Source organism: Trachemys scripta, chromosome 7 (genome assembly GCF_013100865.1).
Source record: "Trachemys scripta elegans isolate TJP31775 chromosome 7, CAS_Tse_1.0, whole genome shotgun sequence".
NCBI lineage: Eukaryota > Metazoa > Chordata > Testudines > Emydidae > Trachemys > Trachemys scripta.
In genome coordinates, this window is record NC_048304.1 from 57309123 (window position 1) to 57333483 (window position 24361).

The 24361-nt window shown below is 45.1% G+C and overlaps 1 protein-coding gene and 3 long non-coding RNA genes across 4 annotated transcripts in view; 3 read left to right on the forward strand and 1 right to left on the reverse strand.

Annotated features, from left to right (window-relative positions):
• The window catches only part of TLL2 (tolloid like 2), an 82641-nt gene extending 75432 nt beyond the window's left edge, over window positions 1-7209 (forward strand). The window contains exons 17-19 of the mRNA XM_034777175.1: window positions 1-214; window positions 1087-1337; window positions 4318-7209. Of these exons, the coding sequence (XP_034633066.1) occupies window positions 1-214; window positions 1087-1337; window positions 4318-4452 (600 nt within the window). The 3' untranslated portion in view covers window positions 4453-7209. The remainder of the gene's footprint in view (window positions 215-1086; window positions 1338-4317) is intronic.
• On the reverse strand, window positions 57-22603 carry LOC117880743. Its single transcript, XR_004646609.1, has 4 exons — window positions 22548-22603; window positions 11926-12017; window positions 11329-11483; window positions 57-175 (listed from the first exon to the last, which is right to left on the reverse strand). It is a non-coding gene; the product is annotated as an uncharacterized LOC117880743 (long non-coding RNA).
• Window positions 13990-21318, forward strand: LOC117880742. The gene is made up of 4 exons (XR_004646608.1): window positions 13990-14208; window positions 17461-17499; window positions 19032-19067; window positions 20762-21318. It is a non-coding gene; the product is annotated as an uncharacterized LOC117880742 (long non-coding RNA).
• The window catches only part of LOC117880741, a 6749-nt gene continuing 4054 nt past the window's right edge, over window positions 21667-24361 (forward strand). Inside the window, exon 1 of the long non-coding RNA XR_004646607.1 lies at window positions 21667-23722. This is a non-coding gene — a long non-coding RNA (uncharacterized LOC117880741). The remainder of the gene's footprint in view (window positions 23723-24361) is intronic.

A 24361-nucleotide genomic window follows, 5' to 3' on the forward strand; every position in this document is an offset into this window, starting at 1 on the left:
ACGTTCAATGAGTTTGAGATTGAGCAGCACCAGGAGTGCGCCTACGACCACTTGGAAATGTACGACGGCCCCAACAGCAAGTCGTCCATCCTTGGCCGCTTCTGTGGCAGCAAGAAACCGGATCCGGTGGTGGCGTCTACTAACAAGATGTTCCTCAGGTTTTACTCTGATGCCTCTGTGCAAAGAAAAGGCTTCCAGGCAAAGCATAGCACAGGTAAGCTGGGTTTTCTGCTACTACTCCAATGATACTGGGAAGGCTACAACTTACTGTGTATATTGCCAGGGCAAGAGAGACCCCCCAAAATCAGACAGTGCCCATTCACATAAGACTAGACAGGTCACAACAAAGTTGTTCCCAAAGAAATGACCCAATCGGAGTGTTAACCAGCAAATACAGACTACACCAACAAGCAACTGGAGCATCTATTGCATTGTACCATTCATGCCAACCATCCCTACCTGTATGGAACTTGCCTGTTCTAACCTCTAGCCTTCTAGGTGCTATCTACATGGGGAGAATTACCAGCCTCGCTATAGCCAGTAATAATCTACATATGGATATTCTTATCCTGGAATAAGAGTGTTTTTTCCCTGATTTAGCTTATACTACTTTCAAAGCAACATAAACTAAACCAGGAAAAAGCGCTCTTATTTCAGGGTAAGTGTCCCCATGGGGAGTTTTACCAGCATAGCTATGCCAATATAATTATACCCATACAGTTGTGGTGGTAATTTTCCCCGTATAGCCAAGTCCCCAGGTTTTAAGGCCAAAAGGGCTCCTCATGATGATCTGGTTTGACCTGCACAGACCGTAGATCTTCACCTACTGATCTCTTTATTGAGCCAAACGTGGTTGATCTAGAGTACAATAATCTCTTAGACATCCAATCTTGTTTCAGAGGCTCCAGATGACTGGAGATTTTACCACATCCCTTGGCAATCGGTTCCCCTCACTGTTAAATGTGCCCCTTTGACAGGCGCTCCCCAACTCTCCCCGCCGAGCGATGCTGGGAGGAGATGTCTAGGCCGTGTTGAGCAGTGGGGATATTCAGGAAGACTATACAACATGCTGTCTCTTTGCTCCAGAGTGCGGTGGGCGCCTGAAGGCTGATGTACGAACTAAAGAGCTGTATTCCCATGCCCAGTTTGGGGATAACAATTACCCAGGCCAGTCCAACTGCGACTGGGTTATCGTGGCAGAAGATGGCTATGGAGTCGAATTAATATTTCAGACGTTTGAACTAGAGGAGGAGGCCGACTGCGGCTACGACTACATGGAGATCTACGACGGCTATGACAGCACCGCACCCCGCCTGGGACGCTTCTGTGGCTCAGGGGTAAGCCGTGGAGAGGTTAATTTCTTAGCCGTAGTTGTATCCAGGGGAAGGGGATGCACTGCGGGCAAGATCCACCCTCTTTCGAGTCAGACAGACAACACAGTCGTTACCAGCTGCCCTGAACTGGCAACGAGCATCCCTTGTGTTCTGTTTCACCCACCCGTCTGCAGATGTCACCAGCCTCCAGCAGAGGTACCTGCAGCTTAATCTATACATTGTGCTGGATTGGTGATGCTGGGGGTGTGGGCTGCCCAGCCAGTGTGCCTGAGCCCTAACCTGGAGAGAGAGTGCTGTCTAGGGGAGAGAAGCTCAGCATCCAGTGACCCATTTAATCCTTGGCCTCTTTGTAGCAGAATAAGGTGCCAAAGTACGTTGAGGTCACACAATGAAAAGAGGGGAAGAGGATGGAATCCGCTTGCATAAGTAACCCGCACCCACTCCGGATGGGGCTCTGTCCCCCTCGAGGGTGGCTGGACAATATCTGGAGATGGAAGAGCCAGCTACAGGTAGAAGAGGATTGTGGGGTTTGATCCAGAAGTCCCAGGTTCAGTTTCCCCTGCTGTTGATCCATTCAGAGGCTCAGCCCTATGAACGCTCTTGAAGTCTCATCTGTCTGGAATAGACTCATGATGGAATTGCATTGACTGTTAGCTAATGTTTTTATGCCATGCTATCCCAGCACCTAGGCTGGGCCCCATTTAAAATGCACCGTTGGGAGGATTTCACATACCTATTTTAATGAAGCTATTAAAATATAATTGGTCAAATCTTCCCAATGGTGCATTTTAAATGGGTCCCAGCCTAGGAGCTGGGATAGCATGGCATAAAACATTAGATAGTGAACAAGGCACACAGCCTGACAATGAAGGATAACATCTGGGGGAGAAGAGAGGCATGTGGACAGCCAGGTAAAGAGACAACTTTTACTTGGAAATAACTGGCAGGGAAGCTGCAGGCTGGAGGCAGGGCTGCAGAGGGTCTGTAGAACTGCACATGCAGTGACTTTGTGCCTTTGATAAATAAAGGCTTTCGGCCACGGTGCCTTGCATGTTGGGCAACTACATTGAGTTTAATGGCATTGCATGGACTGAAAGCAGAGAATTCACCTCTTAAATGTCTATCAAGGGAATGTTGGAATTCACTACAGTTCCCAAGGCATGGGGCATCCGTGTCACAGTACCCCCTATGAGCCCCCTTCCTGCCAACCTTAGCAGTAATGCCAAGGGCTGCGTAGGTCATGGTGGCTGAAATACCCTCTGCCTCTGGAGATCCTCTGTGCAGAGAGGAGCTGAGTCACATGGACAGCAGCAGTGCAAGTCTAATCCCCATCCAGAGGCCCCATGTTGAGACATCGTTTGTACCACCATACCCCAGGGAGGACTGTCAGCAGCAGGGACTGAACCTGGCACCACTTAACATAAGAACGGCCATATTGGGTCACACCAAAGGTCCATCTAGCCCAGTATCCTGTCTTCTGACAGTGGCCAATGCCAGGTGCCCCAGAGGGAATGAACAGAACAGGTAATCATCAAGTGATCCATCCCCTGTCACCCATTCCCAGCTTCTGGCAAACAGAGGCTAGGGACACTATCCCTGCTCATCCTGGCTAATAGCCATTGATGGACCTATCCTCCATGAACTTATCTAGTTCTTTTTGAACTCTGTTATAGTCTTGGCCTTCACAACATCCTCTGGCAAGAAGTTCCACAGGTTAACTGTGTGTTGTGTGAAGAAATACTTCCTTTTGTTTGTTTTAAACCTGCTGCCCATTAATTTCATTTGGTGACCTCTAGTTCTTGTGTTATGATCTAAGAGCATGAGTCTCTGCTGCCTGAACTGAAAGACGCTGGTTCGTTAGCTTCAGCTGGCTCATCAACGTCTGTGGCCCAGCAGCCACTAGAGGGGGATAGAGCCCACATTGAGGGGGCGTGCATTCTGCAACCCTCCCTAAAACACTCAGTCAATGCTGTATATCAGTACAAGCCATCAGGCTCTCGAGTAATGAAAGCTGGCACCTGCACTTAGAATCACAGAAGATTAGTGTTGGAAGAGACCTCAGGAGGTCATCTAGTCCAACCCCCTGCTCAAAGCAGGACCAACACCAACTAAATCATCCCACCCAGGGCTTTCTCAAGCTGGGCCTTAAAAACCTCTAAGGATGGAGATTTCACCAAGTCCCTAGGTAACCCATTCCAGTGCTTCACCACCCTCCTAGTGAAATATTGTTTCCTAATATCCAACCTAGACCTCCCCCACTGCAACTTGAGACCATTGCTTCTTGTTCTGTCATCTGCCACCACTGAGAACAGTCGAGCTACATCCTCTTTGGAACCCCCCTTCAGGTAATTGAAGGCTGCTATCAAATCCCCCCTCATTCTTCTCTTCTGCAGACTAAACAAGCCCAGTTCTCTCAGCTTCTCCTCATAAGTCATGTGCCTCAGCCCCCTAATCATTTTCGTTGCCCTCCGATGGGCTCTCTCCAATTTGTCCACATCCTTTCTGTAGTGGGGGGCCCCCCAAAACTTGATGCAATACTCCAGATGTGGCCTCACCAGTGCCGAATAGATGGGAATAATCACTTCCCTCAATCTGCTGGCAATGCTTATATTAATGCAGCCCAATATGCCGTTAGCCTTCTTGGCAACAAGGGCACACTGCTGACTCATAACCAGCTTCTCATCCACTGTAATCCCCAGGTCCTTTTCTGCAGAACTGCTGCTTAGCCTGTCGGTCTCCAGCCTGTAGCGGTGCATGGGATTCTTCCTTCTAGCCGTCAAATAAGATGTCTCCTCGCATTTTATAAAGTGCCTGGGAAATGCGAGCAGGACAGAAGGGAATGAAACATTCTGCATTTGGGTCTAACACTTGCCCATCAGACCTGCTGCGTAAGCACAAGGGCTTTGACCTCAGACCCTCTGGTCCTGGTGAGAACAGTTACTTGTCATGTAGACTGACCAGTGTTTTGTTTTCTCTCCTGCAGCCCCTGGAAGAAATCTACTCTGCGGGGGATTCCATCATGATCCGATTCCATACGGATGACACCATCAATAAGAAAGGCTTTCATGCCCAATACACGAGTACCAAATTTCAGGACGCGCTGCACATGAGAAAGTAGCTCGGATGTTCCTCATAGACATTCCCAGGTGGAGGATTGAGACATCTACCTGGGATTGTTTTTAAACTCCTGGGCGCCTGACCTAAAGCAATGCACAGTATTTTTCTTTAACTAAAACTGAATGCAGTCCTGAAGGCTTGCCTTTGAAATTACTAGCATGACCCTTTCTCGCTAACATACCCAGAACCCAGTATTTTCTCCTAATTGTGACTACCAGGGCATCAACTTTGTATTTTTGTGCACCTGGCCACTGGGCTGAATGAAGAAAGAGTTTGAACTGGAAGAAGCCTTAGTCTATTGTATCCTCCCGTTGGGGTGGCTCTTACTAAGTAGCATACACAATAGCTGTCTTAACACATCGTACTGTGAAACAGACGACGTGGATAGCCACCAAATGGGATGGCCTTAAAGGAATGGGGCTGCCTACCTACCCCTTCCTCACCAGCTCGAACTGCTCTGTGCAATAAGTGGAAACCACACAGTTGTGACTCCAGATAGCCAGATTCATTTTTATTTATTATTTTGGTTATTCTGCCAGTTTATAAAGATAACACGGGGTCACTGTAAGACTGCTAGCTAATTGCACCATGTTCAACAGGAAGTCCACAGCGCCACAAGTGCAGAAACCCCACAGGGTATGTGTCATAACAGAAGCACTCTGCAGTGATGGCTAAGGACTAAGGTTGTGACTAATAGCAACTGCTGTGGAATTAGCTAGGATAAAAATTTGGAAGGATATCAACCCGGACCTTCCTTGCACCAGCTGCTCGCTAGCCAGAGTCAGGAAGCGATCTTCCCCCACAGGATTCCAGACTAGGTGGCTCCCTGTCCTGGCCTGTCTACCAATCCCTATGTTCTTAAATAAGAACACATCTCCCCATCCCGTATTTGCTTGCAAAACGCCTGGTTACGCAGGATGGTTTTATTGCACAGATTTCCTTCCCTCCTTCCTCCGCTAAATTATTGCTTCTTTATAATACCACCTCTGCCTTTGAGTTCTCTATTTCTCTTTCCACCTGTGGTGCTTTCCAAGGACTCCCCTCGCTGACTCATCGTTTTGTGTGATTAACTTGTCAGCTTCCAGCCAGTTTTCTTGATTCTCTTGAAACACAAGGTAGGAGAATTCAAGAACTACTCAACACCTGCCCTGCTGGTGACCCAACTGATCCAAGGCAAAGAACTTGTAGTACAAAGCAACACTCAACTCCACACAACTCTGGCAACACGTCAAGTGCATGGACGCTCTAGTGGACAGACTGAGCATGTTGGCTGGGAAGTCGGCGGTCAGCTGGCTTCTGTTTCCACCTGAGTCGCTGTATGACATTAAGCAGGTCACTTAACCTTGCTGTGCCTCTGTTACTGATGCTGCTTTAATTTTCATTAAAGCACATTGAGATCTAGATCTGACCACTGTAAAAATAACTATGTACATGGCAGCCACTGGGTTAACCAGCGATCAAGCCATGGGTTTGGAGAATTAACTAACAGTTTGGCACTTCTTTCAGAGAGAAAATGAGCCTTTTAACAAATCATTGTAAAGCATCGTGCTGTAGACTAGTAAAGAGTTGATCCTGAACAGCAATTCCTTAAGAGATACATGTGGGCATTACAGCTAAAAGCTGTGGTATGTTAGCTTTAATGAAGTATTTATAATCGAATGATTAATATGTTTACATAACCAATGTACTGTTAGGCTACAGAGAGACGCCTTTTCACTAGGTGTGAACTGTAGTAAGCGCAGCGTGGTGTCAAATGCCAGGCACAAAAGTGTTCTTGGGGGACAGGTTTGTTTCCAAATGTGTTATAAACAAAATGCCACCCCTGCAAAGGTTCTTAAATGAAATAGGTGTCCAAGTATTGTGAATACGGAGGTGAAGCAAATGCATGAAAATATTTTCTTGCTGAAAACAGGAAAAGCAAAGTAATATATATACAATATATATATAAAAATAAATGCATGTAAAAGACCAGTAGTCTAAGCCTTACACAGTGTAGTGTGAACGATACTGTATCATTGACCATAGCTTTTCTACAGGCCATTTGAAACCATATTACTTACTGCTTGGTTTTTTGGATCTGCTTTGTTTCTCTTTGAAGTTTATTTGTGGCCTTTTCTTGCAAGCTTAAGACAAGGTATGTGATCTCTCGCTGTGGTACACTGGAGCCTGTTGCATGAATAAGGAACTCAGGGCCAGGAATATAATCTCTGCTTCTAGCAAAATAGAATCAAAGTCGTGAATTGCATTGCAGGCTGAAATTCATACTTTAGCACCTCTCTGGTTGGAGTGAAGTCTGTCTGGAGAGGGAAAAGTTACTTTAGAAGCTTCCTTTGAAATTAAGTATTTTCGCTCCACCTTTTAGCATCATTTCTGATTCTTCTTGGACATTGAATTGTATATTCTGATTCATTGCAAAAGTTTGCAATGTGGTTTGACCAATTTGCTACATTTGTTAGCATTCAAATAGGTGTTTTGTGTTACAATTTATTAGCAACTGGTTTACTCTGTGCTTTCACCAAGGATGCTTGCAAAAATTTTTCTTCCTTCTGTCTTGACTGGGCTTACAGTCAATAATTCTATATTCCTAAAAGGTTCCTTTTTTAAAAAAAAAAGTCCAACTCTTTAAAGTGTATACATATTTTGGTCTTTGTGTAGTTTTAAATTTATTGAAATAAAGTCAGTTTTTAAAAAGTCAGAGGGGAAGAATAATCTGAAATGTGTTTGTGCCCAGAATGATCTCTCAAAATTCATTAAAGAATGTGGATTCAATTACACACTGTGTGCATGCCCGGGCATATGCCCCTTTCTGGCCTGGGGTAAGTTCTCTAATACAACGGTCACTCTGTCAACAATTATTTCAGTTCCAGTGGTCACACCTGGGTATTGGGTCACACCATGTTGGGATATACCTTCTTCAGTTTCTGAAACAAAGCTGAATTTGAATGTTAAAAGTATTACTAAATTTTCTGAATTAATGAGGGCAGTTGAAAGGCTGCGGGGCTCAAAGAAGAAGTTAGGCAGCTGGTCCAAAACACAGCTGCTCCCTCTCCTAAGCATTGCAAATAGAGAGAACACACCAGTGTGCCTCTTGCACATTCAGTATTGCATCCAGACAAGGTTTTAGTCCGTGAGCGGCTTTGAAGAGGTGGGGAAAGAGGCCTGATCACCCAAAGCGTCACCGCCAGAATACAACCATTGACACCCGGTACCCAGGATGGAGATAACTGAACTAAGCTATTCTTGGGCCAGGGCATTTGCCTGCAGAGCTCATGGGAGAGCAAGATGAAGGCAAGGCAAGCCTCTTTTATACACACAGCCCTTTAAGGTGGCAGCACAAAGTGAAAAGAACCCAGGCATAGTGCTAAGCAAGATTGCCATGAAACTTTACCCCTGTATTTAGCGCCTTGAGATGATTCTTCTCCAACCTAACAGCCCACTCCACAAACAGGCAAAACAGGTTCCTCTCCTAGGGCAGCACGGTGTTCAGTAGCCAGTCAGCGCTTATCATCAAAAATAGTTTTCCTCCTATATCTGCTACACAGCTGCCTTCTGTCCCCCTCCATTTCCTAAGGAACATGCCAGACAAAGCTCCTCCTTGTATAAATGCCTACACCTCTGCTTATCTACAACCATTAAGACTAAAATGCTGTGTCATGTCCACTCAACACTTCACAGGACTTGGGAATTTGCCTTGACTCTTCTTCAGCCACTTTCAAATATAAGAACATAAGAACGGTCATACTGGGTCAGACCAATGGTCGATCTAGCCCAGTATCCTGTCTCTTGACAGTGGCCAGTGTCAGAGGTTTCAGAGGGAATGAACAGAAAAGGGCAATTATTGAGTGATCCATCTCCTGTTGTACACTCCCAGCATGTGGCAGTCAGAGACTTAGGGACACCCAGAGCATGGGATTGCATCCCTGACCACCTTGGCTAATACCGGTAGCCATTGACCCTTGCTAAGTTGTTCCAATGGATAATTACCCCCACTGTTAAAAATTTACATCTTATTTCCAGTTTGAATTTGTCTAGCTTCAGCTTCCAGCCATTGGATCATATTATACCTTTCTCTGCTAGCTGGAAGAGCAATCCAATATTTTTTCAAATATTTTCAAATATTTGTTCCCTATGTAGGCAGCTATAAACTGTGATCAAGTCATCCCTTAACTTTCTCTTTGCTAAGCTAAAAATATTTAGCTCCTTCAGTCTATCACTATAAGGCATGTTTTCTACTCATTTAATCATTCTCATGGCTCTTCTCTAAATCATCTGTAATTCATCAACATCCTTCTTTAATTGTGGACACCAGAACTGGACACAGTGTTACACCGGCGGTCACACCAGTGTCAAATAGAGGTAAAATAACCCCTCTACTCCTACATTCCCCAGTTTGTACGTCCAGGGATACCATTAGCTCTTTTGGATACTGGTAGCTAACGTTGAGCTGATTATCCACCACAACTCCCAAATCTTTTTCAGAGTCACTGCTTCCCAGGATAGAGTCCCCCAGCCTGTAAATGTGGCCTACATTATTTGTTCCTAGAGGTATACATTTAACCATATTGAAACATATATTGTTTGCTTGGGCCTAATTTACCAAGCAATCCAGATTGCTCTGTATCAGTGACCTGTCCTCTTCATTATTTACCTCTCCTCCAAACTTCATCAGTGATAAGTATAAGTTTTCTTTCAGGTCATTGATAACAATGTTAAATAGCATAGGGCCAACAACCGATACCTGCGGGACCCCACTAAAAACACACCCACTCAATGATCATTGTCCATTTACAGTTATATTTTGAGATCCATCACTTGGCCAGTTATTAATCTACTTAATATAGGATAAGTTACATATATATAAAAATATGTTGTTTTTTTAATCAAAATGTCATGCGATACCAAGTCAAATGCTTACATCAACACTATTAGCTTTATCAAACAAAGCTGTAATCTCAGTAAAATAAAATCAAGTTAGTTTGAGAAGATCTCTTTTCCATAAGATAATGTTGATTGGGATTAATTACATTAACCTTCTTTAGATTTTTATTAATTGAGTCCTGGAATTAACCGTCCCATTATCTTGCATGGGATTGATGTTAGACTGACAGGTCTATAGTCACCTCGATCATCATATTTACCCTTTTTAAAAATTGACACAACATTAGCTTTCTTCCAGTTTTCTAGAACTTCCCCAATTTTCCAAGACTTATTCAAAATCAATATTTGAAAGCAGCTGAAAAAAAGTCAAGGCAAATTCCCAAGTCCAGTGAACTCCCCAGACAGCTCTTTGAAAACTCTTGGATGCAAGTTATCTGGACGAGCTGATTTTAAAATGTCTAACATTAGCAGTTGCTGTTTAACATCCTCCTGAGATACTAGTGGAATGGGAGAAAGTGTTATCATATGATATGACTACATCATCATCTATTTTTTCCCCAGAACAGAAATACTTATTGAACATTTTTTCATTTTCTGCATTATCATTACCATTACCATTTTCGTCTAGTAATGGACAAATATTTTGTCAGGATTCTCTTTGTTCCTAATATTGTTAAAAACTCTTCCTTATTGTCCTTAACTCTGCTGACCATAGATTTCTCCTTGTGTCCCTTGGCTTCTCTTATCAATTTTCTACAATTCCTAGCTTCTGATTTATATTCATTACTATCAACTTCCCCTTTATTTCATTTGTTATATATATATATAAAAATAATAAAAAAAAAAAACCTGCCTTTACTTCCCATTCTAAACCAGATTGTTTTTCTTAACTGGCATGACCTTCTTCCTCAATTGTGGGATTGTAGTTTTTTGGGCATCTATAAAGATTTTTCTTAAATGATTTCACATTTTTCTGATTAAATTCCACCCCCTTTACTGGTTTGGCTCATAATTGTTTTCAGCTTTGTAAAATTGGCCCTTTTAAAGCATCAGCTATATATATGACTGGCCTGAACTTTATTCTGCTTGCACATTCTAAATGTGGTCAAGTCATGATCACTTGCACCTAAGCTACCATTAATTTTTAGTTCTGTGATCAGTTCCTCTTTATCTGTCAAGATGAGAGTCTAATATAGAAAATTCCTCCATGTTGGATGCAAATTTTTTTGAGTTAGGAAATTGTCATCTGTATCATTAAGAAATTCTGAGGATGTTTTAGTACTGGCAGCATAAATTGAACAAACTGAAGTCCCCATGTTGATGCTACTTTTTTTCTTACACATTTACAGATAGGAGTGTAAGGAGCTGGTCATCCTGTTCCCTAGTGTGATTTGATGGCCTGTAGCAGACACCAATTAATACCCCATCCTTTCTCTGTTAAGACACTGATCTGTAAGCATTCAAGATGATTTTCTTCTGAGTTGTCAGTGACTTGGAAACAAGTAATGCCATTTTTGATATACCATGCCACTCCTCTTCCCCCTTTGCCCACTCAGTCCTTCCTAAATAGGTTATAACCAGTGATTTCAGCATTCCAGTCATGAAAACCATTCCACCAGGTTTCAGTAAAACCAACTAGATTGAATTTCTGCTCATAAATAAGCAATTCCTATTCCTCTTGACTGTTACCCATGCACCTAGCATCAGGTGTATAAGCAATTCAAGAATTTCTTCTCTGTGTCCTTTGGCTCTTTGATGAATTTTGTTCTCAAAATATAGATTTTGTGCTAAATAAGTGCTCACATCTTTCCTCTTTTTATCCTCCCCTTCGTTGTTCGTTTAACACCCTCCTGACTACTCTAGCCAGCCAGTACCTGAGAAGCTTGGTCTCCCTTCTGCTGAGGTGGAGGCCATCCAAACTACACAGCTTCTTCTCCCTATAGAAAGAAGGTGGACCAATGTTCCACAAAACCCAAACTCTCTACCCTCCTCCACTTACCCAGCCAGCACTTCACTTCCAGAATCTTTGGCCTTGTATCTTCATTTGCTCTCAAAACAGGGAGCATCTCAAAGGCAATTGCTTGGACACTTCTTCATTAGCACACTTCTGAATTCCCTGAAGTCCTGTACCATTTATAGCAGGTAGAAGGTAAGCTGGAAATTAAGAGGGAATGTGAAGAGAAAATAGCCAAAGCTTTAAAAAAAAAAATCCAAATCAAACAAGCACATGCATAAGCATTGGCAGGATCAGAGCCCAAGTGAAACGGGCTGTGCTTGCAGGGGTGTGACATTCCCCAGGGTACAATCTGGACTTGTAAGCAGTTGTGTTCCCTTAGTACTCCAACCTGGGGTGCCTTTTATACTGCGTTGCTGTGAGAGCAACCACTCCTGGTGTGAGTTTCCCAAACACATCAATCCAAGCACACTGATTTAGATAAAACAATAAAACAAGTTTATTAACTACAGAAAGATTGATTTAAAGTGATTACAAGTAATGAGGCATAAAAGTCAGAATTGGTTACAAGGAAATAAAAGTAAACGCAACTAATGTCTAACTTAAAAAGCTAAGTGAATACAAAGCAAAAGTCTGTCTCACCACATGCTTCATCAGCCTTACTGTCTGGATTCCTTTCTGCCAGGATCCCTCGCTCAGTCTAAATCTGTTTCTTTGTTCCTCAGGTGTTGTGGCTGCCATGAATATAGAGAAAGGAAGGAATCACTTCAGGAGTGTTTTCCTTCTTCTTTGAGAATCATCTCCAGCTGGGGTTCGGGAAACAGAAAGTCTATGGGGACAGGAACCACCACCTGTTCTTTGCCAAGATGGAAATTTCTCATTCACACCCTTTTTCCTGCCAAAGAATGGCCACTTAACCAGGTATTAGTCCATTTGATTTTGTTGACACCTGGCCGAGGTGTCAATTTGCCTTTTGTCTCTGAGGAACTGGTTTGTGGCTGCTTTTCTGAACTTGGAACATGTCTCAGTAATATCATACAGTAGAATTTCATAATTTTATATACACGATTGCCACCCATATTTTACCAGGACAATGATGATCAGCACATTGAGTTTTCAAATGATACGTCACAAGGCAGACTTTGTACAAAATATATTATAGTCTTGTAAAAGAGGTGAATATAGGGGTACATACTGCCTCAAGGGGTCTGTAACTATTCCTGTCCTTCGGAAAGTTTAAAGTGGGGCTGTTTTCTGATACACTCTGAGGTCCCAGGAAGGATTTCCATTGGGACAAACACAGGCGCCGGCTTCCTCCTTTCCCCGGGGGTGCTCAACCTCCGCTCTGCCCCCACTCCACCCCTTCCCCCAAGTCCCACCCCGCCCTACCTCTTCCCGCCCCTGCTCCACCCAGGCCCCGCCCCCATTCCACTCCTTCCCCCAACCCCCCACCCCCGCTCCGCCTCTTCCCACCCCGCTCTGCCCCTGCCCCACCTCTTCCCACCCAGTTCCACCCCCTCCCCCTGCCTCCAGCACACCACGGAACAGCTGATTGCAGTGGGTGGAAGGCACTGGGGGGGGTTGTTTGGCAGGGTTGACAGAGGGTGGGAGGTGCTGGCGGGGGCGGAGCTGGCTGCCAGTAGGATGCTAAGCACCCATTAATTTTTGTTCAGCTCTAGTGCACCCATGAAGTCAGCGCCTATGTGGACAATCTTTGATCTGACATTCTCTCCACTTGCCAATACACCCAATATTTTGTTGTGAAAATGTCTTTGTAAATTTAAAGGGCTAGATTGTGGCACTAAAGCACAGCCCTGCCTTGGGGGGGAGCTATGGAAGTGGGCACCAGGGAACCTGTCCCACTCCCATTGCTGGAGCCTTTCACTGCTGCATGTAGCTACACACCGTCATGTGGACCATGTGGACGCAGCCTGCTCTTCACTGTGGTGTGTAGCTACACATACCGTACACGCCACTGCCAGTGTATGCCATGTAGATATAGAGAAAGTGTGTGGAACTTGCATCTGCAAAGAGGTCTAGCAGGAGGCTAGATGCCACTAGCCTTGTGGACTTCTCCTGCTGTCCAGGCCCTGTTCTCCCACTCAAGGGGAAAAGTCAATGGGAGTTGCTCTCTCATGTCCAGGGGCCCCCTTTGTCACAGGGGTACCACAGGGGAGAGACTGCCTGTGTCCTCAACTTCCACCACCCCACCTTGCGCACCCAGCACAGGCACTAACTGGACCTGTGTCCACGTGTTTCCTCTGTCAATCATTGAAATTGCGTTTAGTTTCCAGAGAAGTGTGAACTTAGGAGCAACCCCACAATAATAAGTAATGAGGCGTGCTGAAGGTAAGGCTCATTGGTCCACAAGTCCAAAGATGGCCTTTGGGTAAAGGAGTTGCCTTCAGTGTTGGATCATGTGTTCTTGTTAGCAGTGCGTACACACTAAACATCATAAAAGTTGGGCAACCCACACGAGCGGATACAAAGTAAGTAAATAAATAAAAATTGTTCCCCATAAAAGTACAAGGGCAGGGGATGGAACAGGTGTTTTTTTGTTTTGTTTTGTTTTGTTAGAGGCAGAATTTATGAAGGGCCTGGTGCTAATAAATTCATATACATGGCCAGGAGGAGCATGGCCAGACACCAGCAAGATAGGAAGGAAGCAAATTCCCAGCGTCCCAGAGACCCAGGCTTTCAGGTGCTCTGCCCCGTCAGTCAGTTTAAGGAACTGCTGTGATCAGCTACTTCGGGATTCAGCCAGGTTGTCTCTGGCTTAGGTTAATACCATCGATTATTCTCTTCCTGGACCTGCAACTTGCTTTGTGACAGAGCAATAAGCTCCACACAAGAAGAGTGCTAACTCCAGACTCGGCCAGTCAGCGTGAATATGAGCCAGGCTTTCTCAGGTAACAGTCTGACATGGTGAGTGAGAATAATTCTGTTTCTCTCTGGGGAGGGGTTGCACTGCAGAGTGATCGGACAGGCACAGAAAATGAAAGAGAGGATTTAATAGACAGGCAAGCCCTGTTGTTTGTGCAGAAATTCCTCACCAGTGTTTGCCCGCTTGCTCCTAGCTTTGATACCGACTGACAATTGAATTCTCTCACACAGGTCCTCCTTTCATTCTTTTTTTAAAAAGAGATTTCCCAGACTGTGATATTATAAAGATCTGGTAAAACATCTGCATTGTCAGGCAGCTTTCACCTTGGTCATTTTAGTTCTCCAAAAGAATGACAGAGAATTTTCTTCCTGTAAGCACAATAGCTGAGCAGACAGAGCAAGGTAGCTGCACTTTTCATCCTGTTATGTCTTTTTTCTTCCTTAAGTTGTTTGTTTGTTTCAATACTGGGCATATGAGTGTTTTGAGCTCCTCTCCAGAGTTTAGTGCCTGTGCCCTATGCCCCTATATGATGATCTCACTGGAGTTATAGCAGGGACGAATATTGGGCCCCTGGGGTTGTACAGTTCCACCTGCCCTGAGAGGATTTCCCACCCTGCAGCGTGAATGCCATTGAATCACATGAGGCTCCTGTTTAAAAATGTAAGGGAGAGGAGGAAAAGGAACCTTTCCCTGCATGATGGGGAACGTCAACCCAGGGCTGAGCAAATCGCAGAACAAATCATTTTTAATACATCATTCTGTGAATTTCATCTGGATTCACCAAATAGTATTTCACCAGCTATAGAGCAGGGCGAGTACAACAAAATATGTGTCAAATGCCTGTGAAACTGAACTTAATAGAGTCATAGATTCGATTTGACCAGCTCTGTTAGCTGCTTCTCCCTGGATTTATTTTACCTTCTTTCAGTTCTTTCCCCTCCCCACAAAACCAGAATCTCTCTGTAATGCAGCACATCTCTACCTTATTCCGTCCACCTTACCCTATTATTATTATTATTGTAGTATCCAGAGGCTCCATCTAAGATCAGAATCCCATTATGCTGGACACCATACAGACATGGAGTGTACAGTTTAAACAGATGATATAGACAAAGGACAGGAGGAAGGGAATAACATTTTACTACTGGGAAACTGAGGCACAAAGCAATTAAGCGACTTGCCCAAGAAGTCTGTGGCAGAGCTAGGAACTGAATCATGTCTCCTGAGTCCCAGTCTAATTCCTTACCCACAAGACCATCTTTCTGCTATCTCATTCAGTCGCATGCGTAAGTCAGACATGCACATATGAATGTGCGTCAATTGCATGCACCTTATTCTGACCCTGTACCTCACCTATGCATCCAGTTCCTGGAAACATTTGCAAAGCCCATAAAGTGTAGAGTGATTCATCAAGAAAGAGGAAGAGAAAGAAATTAATTGAGCCTCAGAGAAGAGAGAGAGATAAAAATAAGGAACCCAGTGTACCCTGGTCAGCCGTCCAGAGGATTGTGATTCAGAAGGCAGCTCAGGGGCCGTGCAATGGGGATTAGAGAGACCACACATTTCTGTGCATATGTTTCGCTAATTATTGCTAGCAACTGTCTGGAGCCCCAACTACACCAGCTCTCCCAATATTAGCTGCACTAGTATTAGCAGGAGAAAAGGCTAATGTACACACAGCCAAAGCTCCCTGGTGCCCCCTTAGACTGTGAGCACTGGAGTCAGGGACTGTCTGGGTGTCACTTACTTGTACAGTGCCTAGAACAATGGGGCCCTGATCCCTGACTGGCGTCCACAAGCTCCATCACAACAGAAATTATAATGATGATTACAGAAAAGCCTGGGAATAGCTAACGGTTTTCAGTGCCCCTTCGCTGGCTGGCTCACTGCAACCCTGGCTGAGCACAGATGCCCCTCTACTCTTTAGTCAGCAGCAGCTGCAGCTAGCACACTAGACAGCCAGCAGCTCCTTTGGGTACCTCTCCCTCCAGGCCTGGAAACAATTCAGTCATTAAGGGGTTAAGTGTTTTAATCTATTGCAGTGACAGAGAAATCCGTCAGGTTATTAAACTTGCTAGTTTAGGGCTCAGAACCCAGGTTCATCTCCTTGCTCCGCCACAGGCTTCACCTCAGTGACCTCAGGCAAGTCAGTTTCTCTCTGTGCCTCAGTTTCTCCATCTGTACAGTAGCAATTAGAGCCCTGACCCACCTTCCAGGGATGTTGTGAGGAAAAATGCATTAAAGAGGGTGACATGATTGGACGCTAGATGGGGATGGCTCTGAGAATTCTTTCCCAGGTGTCTGGCTGGTGGGTCTGGCCCACATGTTCAGGATCTAACTGATCACCATAAATGAGGTCGGGAAGGAATTTTCCCCTAGGGTGGTGGGGGTTGCCTTCCTCTGTAGCTTGGGCCATGGGTCACTTCCAGGTTTAAACTAATGTAAATGGTGGGTTCTCTGTAATTTGTAGTTTTTAGCCCATGATTTGAGGATGTCAGTAACTCAGCCAGAGGTTAGGGGTCTATTGCAGGAGTGCGTGCGTGAGGTTCTGTGGCCTGCGATGCACAGGTGGTCAGACTAGATGATCATGATGGTTCCTTCTGGCCTTAAAATCCAGGAGTCTAGGTGCTCAGATACTATGGGGATGAGGACAGTATAAAAGTTAGCCCTGGTCTACACTATAAACTCACATCATCATAACTATGTCGCTTAGCAGTGTGGGAAATCCATGCCCCGAGCCACGCAGTTACACCAACCTAACCCCCGGTGTAGACAGCGCTGTGTCCAGGAGAGCTCTTCTGTTGGTGTAGGGAGCGACCTCACTAAGCGCTCCAGCTGCACCGCTGCAGCACTCTAAGTTTAGACAAGCCTTTATACAGATTAATTCTTGTTCCCAGAGCTTAAATGCCAGGGCTACCTCTCCTGCCAGTGGCACACTTGTATGCAAGGCATGACCTGCCACATATGGTGTGTGCGAGGTCATGTTCTGTGGAGGACGCCATTTTGTTCTAGGAACACTATTATCGTTATTGCTTGAGCCCCGGCACCTCTTTCTTTACAAATTAAGCACAGCTTGTTCTTATGTATTTTTCTCTAAATAATTTGAGGGCCTATTTTTTGCTGTCTTCGGCTGGAGCACTCACTGAAGATTATCCATCAGTCACAAGTGGGCACTTCCCACCCAGTCCATTTTCTGTGATTGCAGGGTAGAGAGAAGCAAATGGCCAGGGACATCTGTCTTTCTGTGAGTCCTTAATACCAAGCTCCTTTGTATTCAATGTTTTTCCTTACAGAATTCTACGAAATTCACGACGTTCCCTGAAAACACAACTGTAAGTATGTTGGGTATGGGTGAAAGGAAGGTGATTTATCAACTCTCGGGTTATTTGAGAAGGTTGAGAATCTGCTTCCTGAAATGATGAAGGCGAGGAGGAATTCTGGAGAGGCTGGCAGAGTTCCGGTCTGAATGACAGTTTTATCGCTGCTGAGGTTACCTTGTAATATTAGTTACATGTGAGGGTGCCGAGAATCTTGCATTTGCATCATTGCATTTGCATCTCAGTGAGAAACAAGGTGAGGAGTGAGCTTATCCATTAGAACAGGGATCAGCGGCAGGGAGTTACACAAACCTCGAGTTAAATGCACACTCGGACTGACGATAATACAGAAAACACACATTTCCTCTTCTTTGAATCTCCCCTCTCTTTCCCCCCCCCCCATTTTTTTCAAAATCACATGCATGCTGGCCTAATAGACCTCCCACCCTTAGTTGCCATTATATGAAAGATGGCCTGACACCGTGGCCTCTCTTTCTCCTAGGCTTAGCGGTTGCAGTTTTCCCCGCCAGCCAGCAGCCACAGTTAGCTGCTGATTTACAGGTGCTAGGTACAATCCAGTCTGAAGCCTCAGCTTTCCAAAATGGAATAGGCAGGTGGGGAGGGGCAATATTTTGGTCTACTGAATTACAGAGAAGTAGCTACAGCCCCAAGGAGAGGTGCTACTGCTGCTTGTGCACAGCACGGCCTGGGAGGGTTTATCAGCCACATACTGTCATTATTCACGGTGCAGTTTGCCTTGCCATGGCTGAGCATGGCAGCTCATAACCACAAAGGCCAGAGAAGTTAAAGGGTTTTGTTGTGACCTCTGTCTCTGGCAGTGGATTGGGGAAGCAAACACACTCAGCTGGATGTACTAGCGTTGCATCTGAGAGCTGACGCAGGAGATGTAGGATTTCTGAGTCTGTGGGCAAGGAATCCTTTTACAGGGCCCAGTTACAATGAGAACTGATAGCAGGTTTATCTACTATGAGGACGTGTATCATTTGCTGAGTATTCTTACCAACAGGAGTATTGATTGTCCCTTCATGCTAGTTTCCCTCCATGCATCTTGTCTTAGACACAATTCCAGGCCCCCATTTGGAATGAGTCAATTTAAGGAATATACCTTGTCTGTGCCTCCTTTTAACAAGTAGCAGTTGGAGTTGGCCAGGCCATTTGGATTTTACACACTTCCAGCAAAGGGGTCATCTGTCTAGATGAGCTGTGAATTTCAAACTCTCCCGATCCAATCAGCTAGTGGTATCTTTTGAGTCAAGCCTCCGTCAGTCTATGCTCAGTGCAGGAATTGGCCTGCTGGACCAGGCCATTGTTTCCTGCCTCAAACGTGGCCATACCCGGATGCTTCAGAGCAAGGTGAAGCTCCTTCCATCCCAACTGCGCTGAGTCGTGCAGTGCACTGGGGCTGAGTGGAAAAGATGTTCCTGTCCGGCTCCCCGCTCTGGATATTATTAAGCTACATGCTGCTTTCTCACTGGAGTCTGGTTTGTTCTTTAAGACTCAATCATTTCATTTTCTGTCTTGTTCAGGAGTCCGTCTTGGTCACCTCTACTTCCACCATCACAGTAAGTGTCCCAGATACATGGGGATAAGGCCGGAAGGAATGGTTACTGACATCTAGTCTGACTTCCTGCATAACACCGACCCAGTGGCTCCTGCATCCAGCCCGTCTTGGCTCTAGCTGCCTATCTGCCATTTCAGGCTGAAAAATCTCCCCCAAAAGCCACTAGTGTGTCTGGCAATGCCACATGACTATAATGGGTCATGGCTCCCATGCCCGCTCGCTAGCTCTGCAGTGGGTAGAGGGGGAGAGGGGTACCCTGCATGTTCCTTGAGCCGATATAAGGAGCTCTATACAGAATGCTTCCCTGAGTGCTACCCAGAGACTTTGCCAGCATCTCTCCATCACAAGGAAAGTAGTCCTGCATCCACACTGCAGCTCAAAGGCCACAGATTCTCCCTTCACAAACCTGTGAGTGAACAGGGCAGCTCAGAGAAGTTAGCCATTGTGGAAGGATATTGAGCCTGTCTCCCTCAGAGAATCAGCTTCAGTCTGGCCCCAGGAGGTAGTGACCATAGATCACTGGGATCTCCCAAGGCCTGTGTTGAGTGAGTGGGTGGGGCTCAGCCCAGGCCCTAGCATATTGTTGTCCACACCATGAAAACCACGTGCAAAACTGGTGAAAATGATCCCCTGGAGGGCAGTCACAGCTGAGAGAGAAAGGACAATGGATCCTTGAGATTGGACGCCCCTGCTGCTGGGGGGAAGGTCACACGGCTGCTGCCAGGGCTGTAGCTGTCTGGCCGGGAATGCACCTCAGTCTCCTGGACCCAGTAATATTGTTTTTAAATAGGCAGATTATAGGAAAATGTTATTTTCCCATCAAGTATGTAAGTATGTCTCTCTAAGTCTGCACCCCACAAACTTCCAGGCCTCATGCATTGTCAGCAAATTAACACTCCATTAACCAGTCTATCCATAGCTACCTCTATGGCCTCAATTACCCTAATATTTCGGTGCCTCACAATCTTTAATGAATTTATCCTTACAACATCCCTGTGATATACATGGGAATCTGAGGCCAGAGAGGCTAAGTGACGTGCCAAAAGTTTGTGGCAGATCAGGGAAGTGAACCTGGGTTTCCCAAGTCCCCGGCTAGCACCCTAGGCACTAAACCAACCTTCCTCTCTTGCCTTTGTGGAGATTTCACTTTGGGGAAGATTTCACTTTAGGGGAAATAAGTATTTAACCCTGGAAACACAAGAGGCTCTGAGAGCTGGAGGATCACACATTTTCACCAAGCAAGGCGATCTCTAAGAAATCCCTGTGGAAAACTGTAAAGAGGGGAAATGATCATGCTGTGACAGAAGAGGAAAGAGAGTGTAGGTATGGGCCTGAAGTGGCATGTTCGGATCTGAATCCTAATTTTCCAAAAATATTTATGGTGTTTAGATCCGGGCTTCATCTGTAGAAAAGCGCAAGGGATCAAAGACAGGTTTGGAGCTGGCCTAAAGTTTTCAGATACGATGTTTATTCCCTCTTAGATTTGTTGCAAAAATGATGTGAACAGCACTAAAATTCTGATGCCAGCTCTGTCCTCAGTGGAGGAAGATAATTTTTACAGCTCATAGACAGAATGTGGCCATGTTTCAGACAATACCCAGTGCTGCATGTGACCTTGTCATGGCTCGTACAACCTCTGCCCTCATTCAATTTTTACAAACATTGTAACTGTTCTAAACTCTTTCTTGTTTTTAGCCTCCTGCAAGTACTAGCACAAATGTTCAATCAGGTCTTTCTGCTACGGTAAGATTTGGTTCGCTGTTGAACTTGATTCATTACATTCTCCCATTTCCCTAACAGTACATTCCCCCTGTAGAATCAGTCCTCTGTTTCCCCTGTAAATACTGTTGTTTAGTGCTGATGCAGCTGTTAAGCATTTGCCGTGTTCCACCCCAGAGGTGGCCGTATTTCTATCCCTGATGAAGTGCATATACAATTATTTTTATAAGCCTTTTGGGATCCCTCAGGATGAATGGCAACATTTTATTATTCATATTTTTGTATTGTAAGAGGATTAGCAGTTAAGTTACTATTAACAGCGATTAATATCTTGTATTGGCTTTTGAAAAATATAGTTGCTATTTGTCATGTATAGGATTAAAAAGGCAAACACATGCACTATTTACTTGCAGGCTTTTAAGGAAATAGTTTCCTTAACAATTCTAGTAGCTGTGTCTAGATGATGCAGGAAGCCCTATGCTAATGGTATAAAATTTTTTATTAAGATGATGTTAAAAAAAAAGTGAAGAGTGTTTGAGCATAGAAGTTTCTGGTTATCAGGGAATAACGTACAGATTATCGAGGGTGCAAAGTTTGGTTTAAGATCAAGTGGCATAAGGAATACATAATCTGCAATATCCCCAATTGGGGGTAAAAGGTCGATGGATCAAAGTACAGGCATTGAGATATGAGGGTATGAAGTTCATAGAGTGGCTATGTTCGGGTGTGGGGTATGATGAGGATGGATTGACCCTCATTTGGTGAGTTTTAATGCTCAGGGAGTTTATGGTTCCAGTTCATATGATCCAACGGAGAAGGTCACTTGGTCCCTTTCTCGTAGTGGGAGAACGACGTCACTCTGGCTCATGACTCCTGGTACTGTCGGTGGCCGGTGATGTGCTCGATGTAGATGTCCCTGGACCATCGGATGGTGTCTGAGACCATGAGGCGTCGCATGAGCCGTGCATAGCGTCGACTGATCCCGCAGGTCCGCAGCACGCGCTCGTTGCAGGGGTCCCAGGCGCCCAGGGCTCTGACAATCAGGGCGTCCATCTGCACCTCGTAGCCCTTTGCTCTCAGGGTGTCAGCCAGGGGGGCGTATTTTTCCAGCTTACGAGTTCGGGCTTCGCAAAATGCCGGGGTCCTGTTCTCAAAGGAGACCATGAAGTCGACGAGGATGATCTTTTTCTGGGCCTCATTGGTGACGACCATGTCAGGTCATAGCTGGTATTACACTCACAATAGACACACAGGGTTTGTCTGCACAGCAATTAGACACCCAGAGCTGGCCTATGCCAGCTGACTTGGCTTGCAGGGCTTGGGCTAAGGGACTGTTTAATTGCAGTGTAGAAATTCAGAATTTGGCCTTGCAACCAAGTCTAAGAAATGTTAGGAAACTGCAGTTCTATACCAAATGAAATGTCTCTCTACCGCATGTTTTGTGCAACAATTGCTTTTCAGGCCACTAAAAGGCAGTTTGATTCCCTGGTTGCAAACACATGCTTCAGTTTATACCCACAGCCATTTACTCAGGCTAGGAAACATTCATCCAGTTAAATCAAGCCAGAATTTGTAGAGTTCACTTCTATGCTAAAAGGCAAATGCTGTGCTCAATCAGTGTAAACTCAGAACTCCACTGATTTCTCCAGTGCAAATCCAATATTACTGAGAACAGAATGTGGCCTTTAATATTTAAGCTTTGTAATATCTTTATACCTTAGAATAACAATGGCATTTGAGCAGAGGAGTCAGTTTACAGTACCTGCAAAAATCGAGGAGTAGCAGCTCCATGCAGGAACAGCTCTGACCTTCCTGCTCCCCAGAGCTAAACTGATCAAACCTCACCTAGGCACAGAGTTCCAGATTTAAAGAGACAGTGCAGTAAAAACACCCAGAGTTTGTCTTTTGCTCACTGTGGCGTAGTTTCAGCCGAAAGGAATATGCCGCGTTTACTTGTAGCTAGTGGTGAATGCCCCCTGGGCTATGCTGGTCCCAATGCTGCAGTGGGGTCAGCCCCCAAGAATCTCAACGCAGGGGGCGGGGGCACTGGTGTCAGTTACCCCATACAGAGTGATGATGATATCGATTTCCTTTATAAAGTGTTTAGCGAGCAAAAGATGAAAAGTTCTATATAAGAGCAAGGTGGTGATATTCTTTGCAGCTGTTCTATAAACAGGGCCAGGGCCCGAGCTCTGGGAACCCAGCAGCCAGATTTAGGCATGCGTGCATACTAATAACTTGCCCTCAATAATTCATAGATTTAAGGCGAGATGGGAAGGCTAGATCATCTACTCTGATCTCCTGTATAACACAGGTAGGCAAGTCATTCATCTGGTTTTAAGCCGGCCAGTCCTGTTGTTGTATGGTTTGTCCCCTATCCAGTACAGATATTAAAACTGGACATGGTTTAGTCCAATATCACGCATGGAGGGTGCCATTTGGCAAAGCGCACTGCTCTGGCCCTCCCACCCTGGAGTGACTTTGCACACGCTGTGTGTGTGAGGTCATGCTGGCAGTGCAGCATGCTCTGCAAAATAGCATCCTCCATGTGACATGGTCACGCCAGCAGGCGTGGGGACAGCTAAGGGGATGTTGTCCTGTGTTCTGGGGATGTCAGTGGCCACCCTAATCACAGGCCATTAAATTTCACAATTACTCCTGGATTGAGCCCAATAACTTGTGTAGCTAACACATCTTCCAGGAAAGCATCCAGTCTGGCTCTGAAGACACTAAGACACAGAGAATCCACCACTTCCCTGATAGAAGGAGAGGATGCCACTGTGTGTGTGTTTGACCTTGCACTCTTTCTTCATGAGCTAGGTAAATCCCTTGGTGTTAGGACTAGCAGCAGGGATACCCAGCATTGTGGCCCTGGTCCTCGGAATCATACTGGCTGTGACCTGCATTCGACAAAGGACACGCTGCAGCTGTAATAAGGTGACTGTATGACATTGCTATTGGCTTTGTAACATTTCAAATGGTGATGGGCTCACATTGGAATCCTGGTTCAAAACTCCATTGAGCTTTGGGGAAAGTTGGATTCAGATCCAGATCCAAGTGTCACTGCTGGCCATATGCTCCCACCCTAGAAGGAGCCCCAGATCCAAACACTCCATAACTCATGGAAAAGTTGGAGCTCAGATTCATGGCTTGGGGCCACTTCACATTTAAAGGATGTGTTGATGGTGAAAATCCAGGAGGAAAAGGCTTGAAATGAGGGAGAGGATGAGATATTAACTAGGATGGGTCACAATTTTTCCATTCAAACAGTCTTTCAGTGGAAAATGGAGTTTTTTGTTAAATTATTATTTTTTTTTGCAGAAAGTATCTGCTTTGAAAAGAAAAATATGCCCCAAATTTGAAATATTTTGAGTTAGGAATGCTGCTGTGGTGCCTCATGGGAATTGTGGTTTGGTTTCCTCATTTTCCATTCTCCCCTATGGACCAGGCTCCCCAGCTGGATTACATTTCCCATGATGCACCATAATCAGGGACTGCCATGATGGATCACTTCCTTTTTCCAAGAGGGGAGACCCTGGTGCTTCATGGGAGAGGTAGTACAACCAGGAAGCCCAA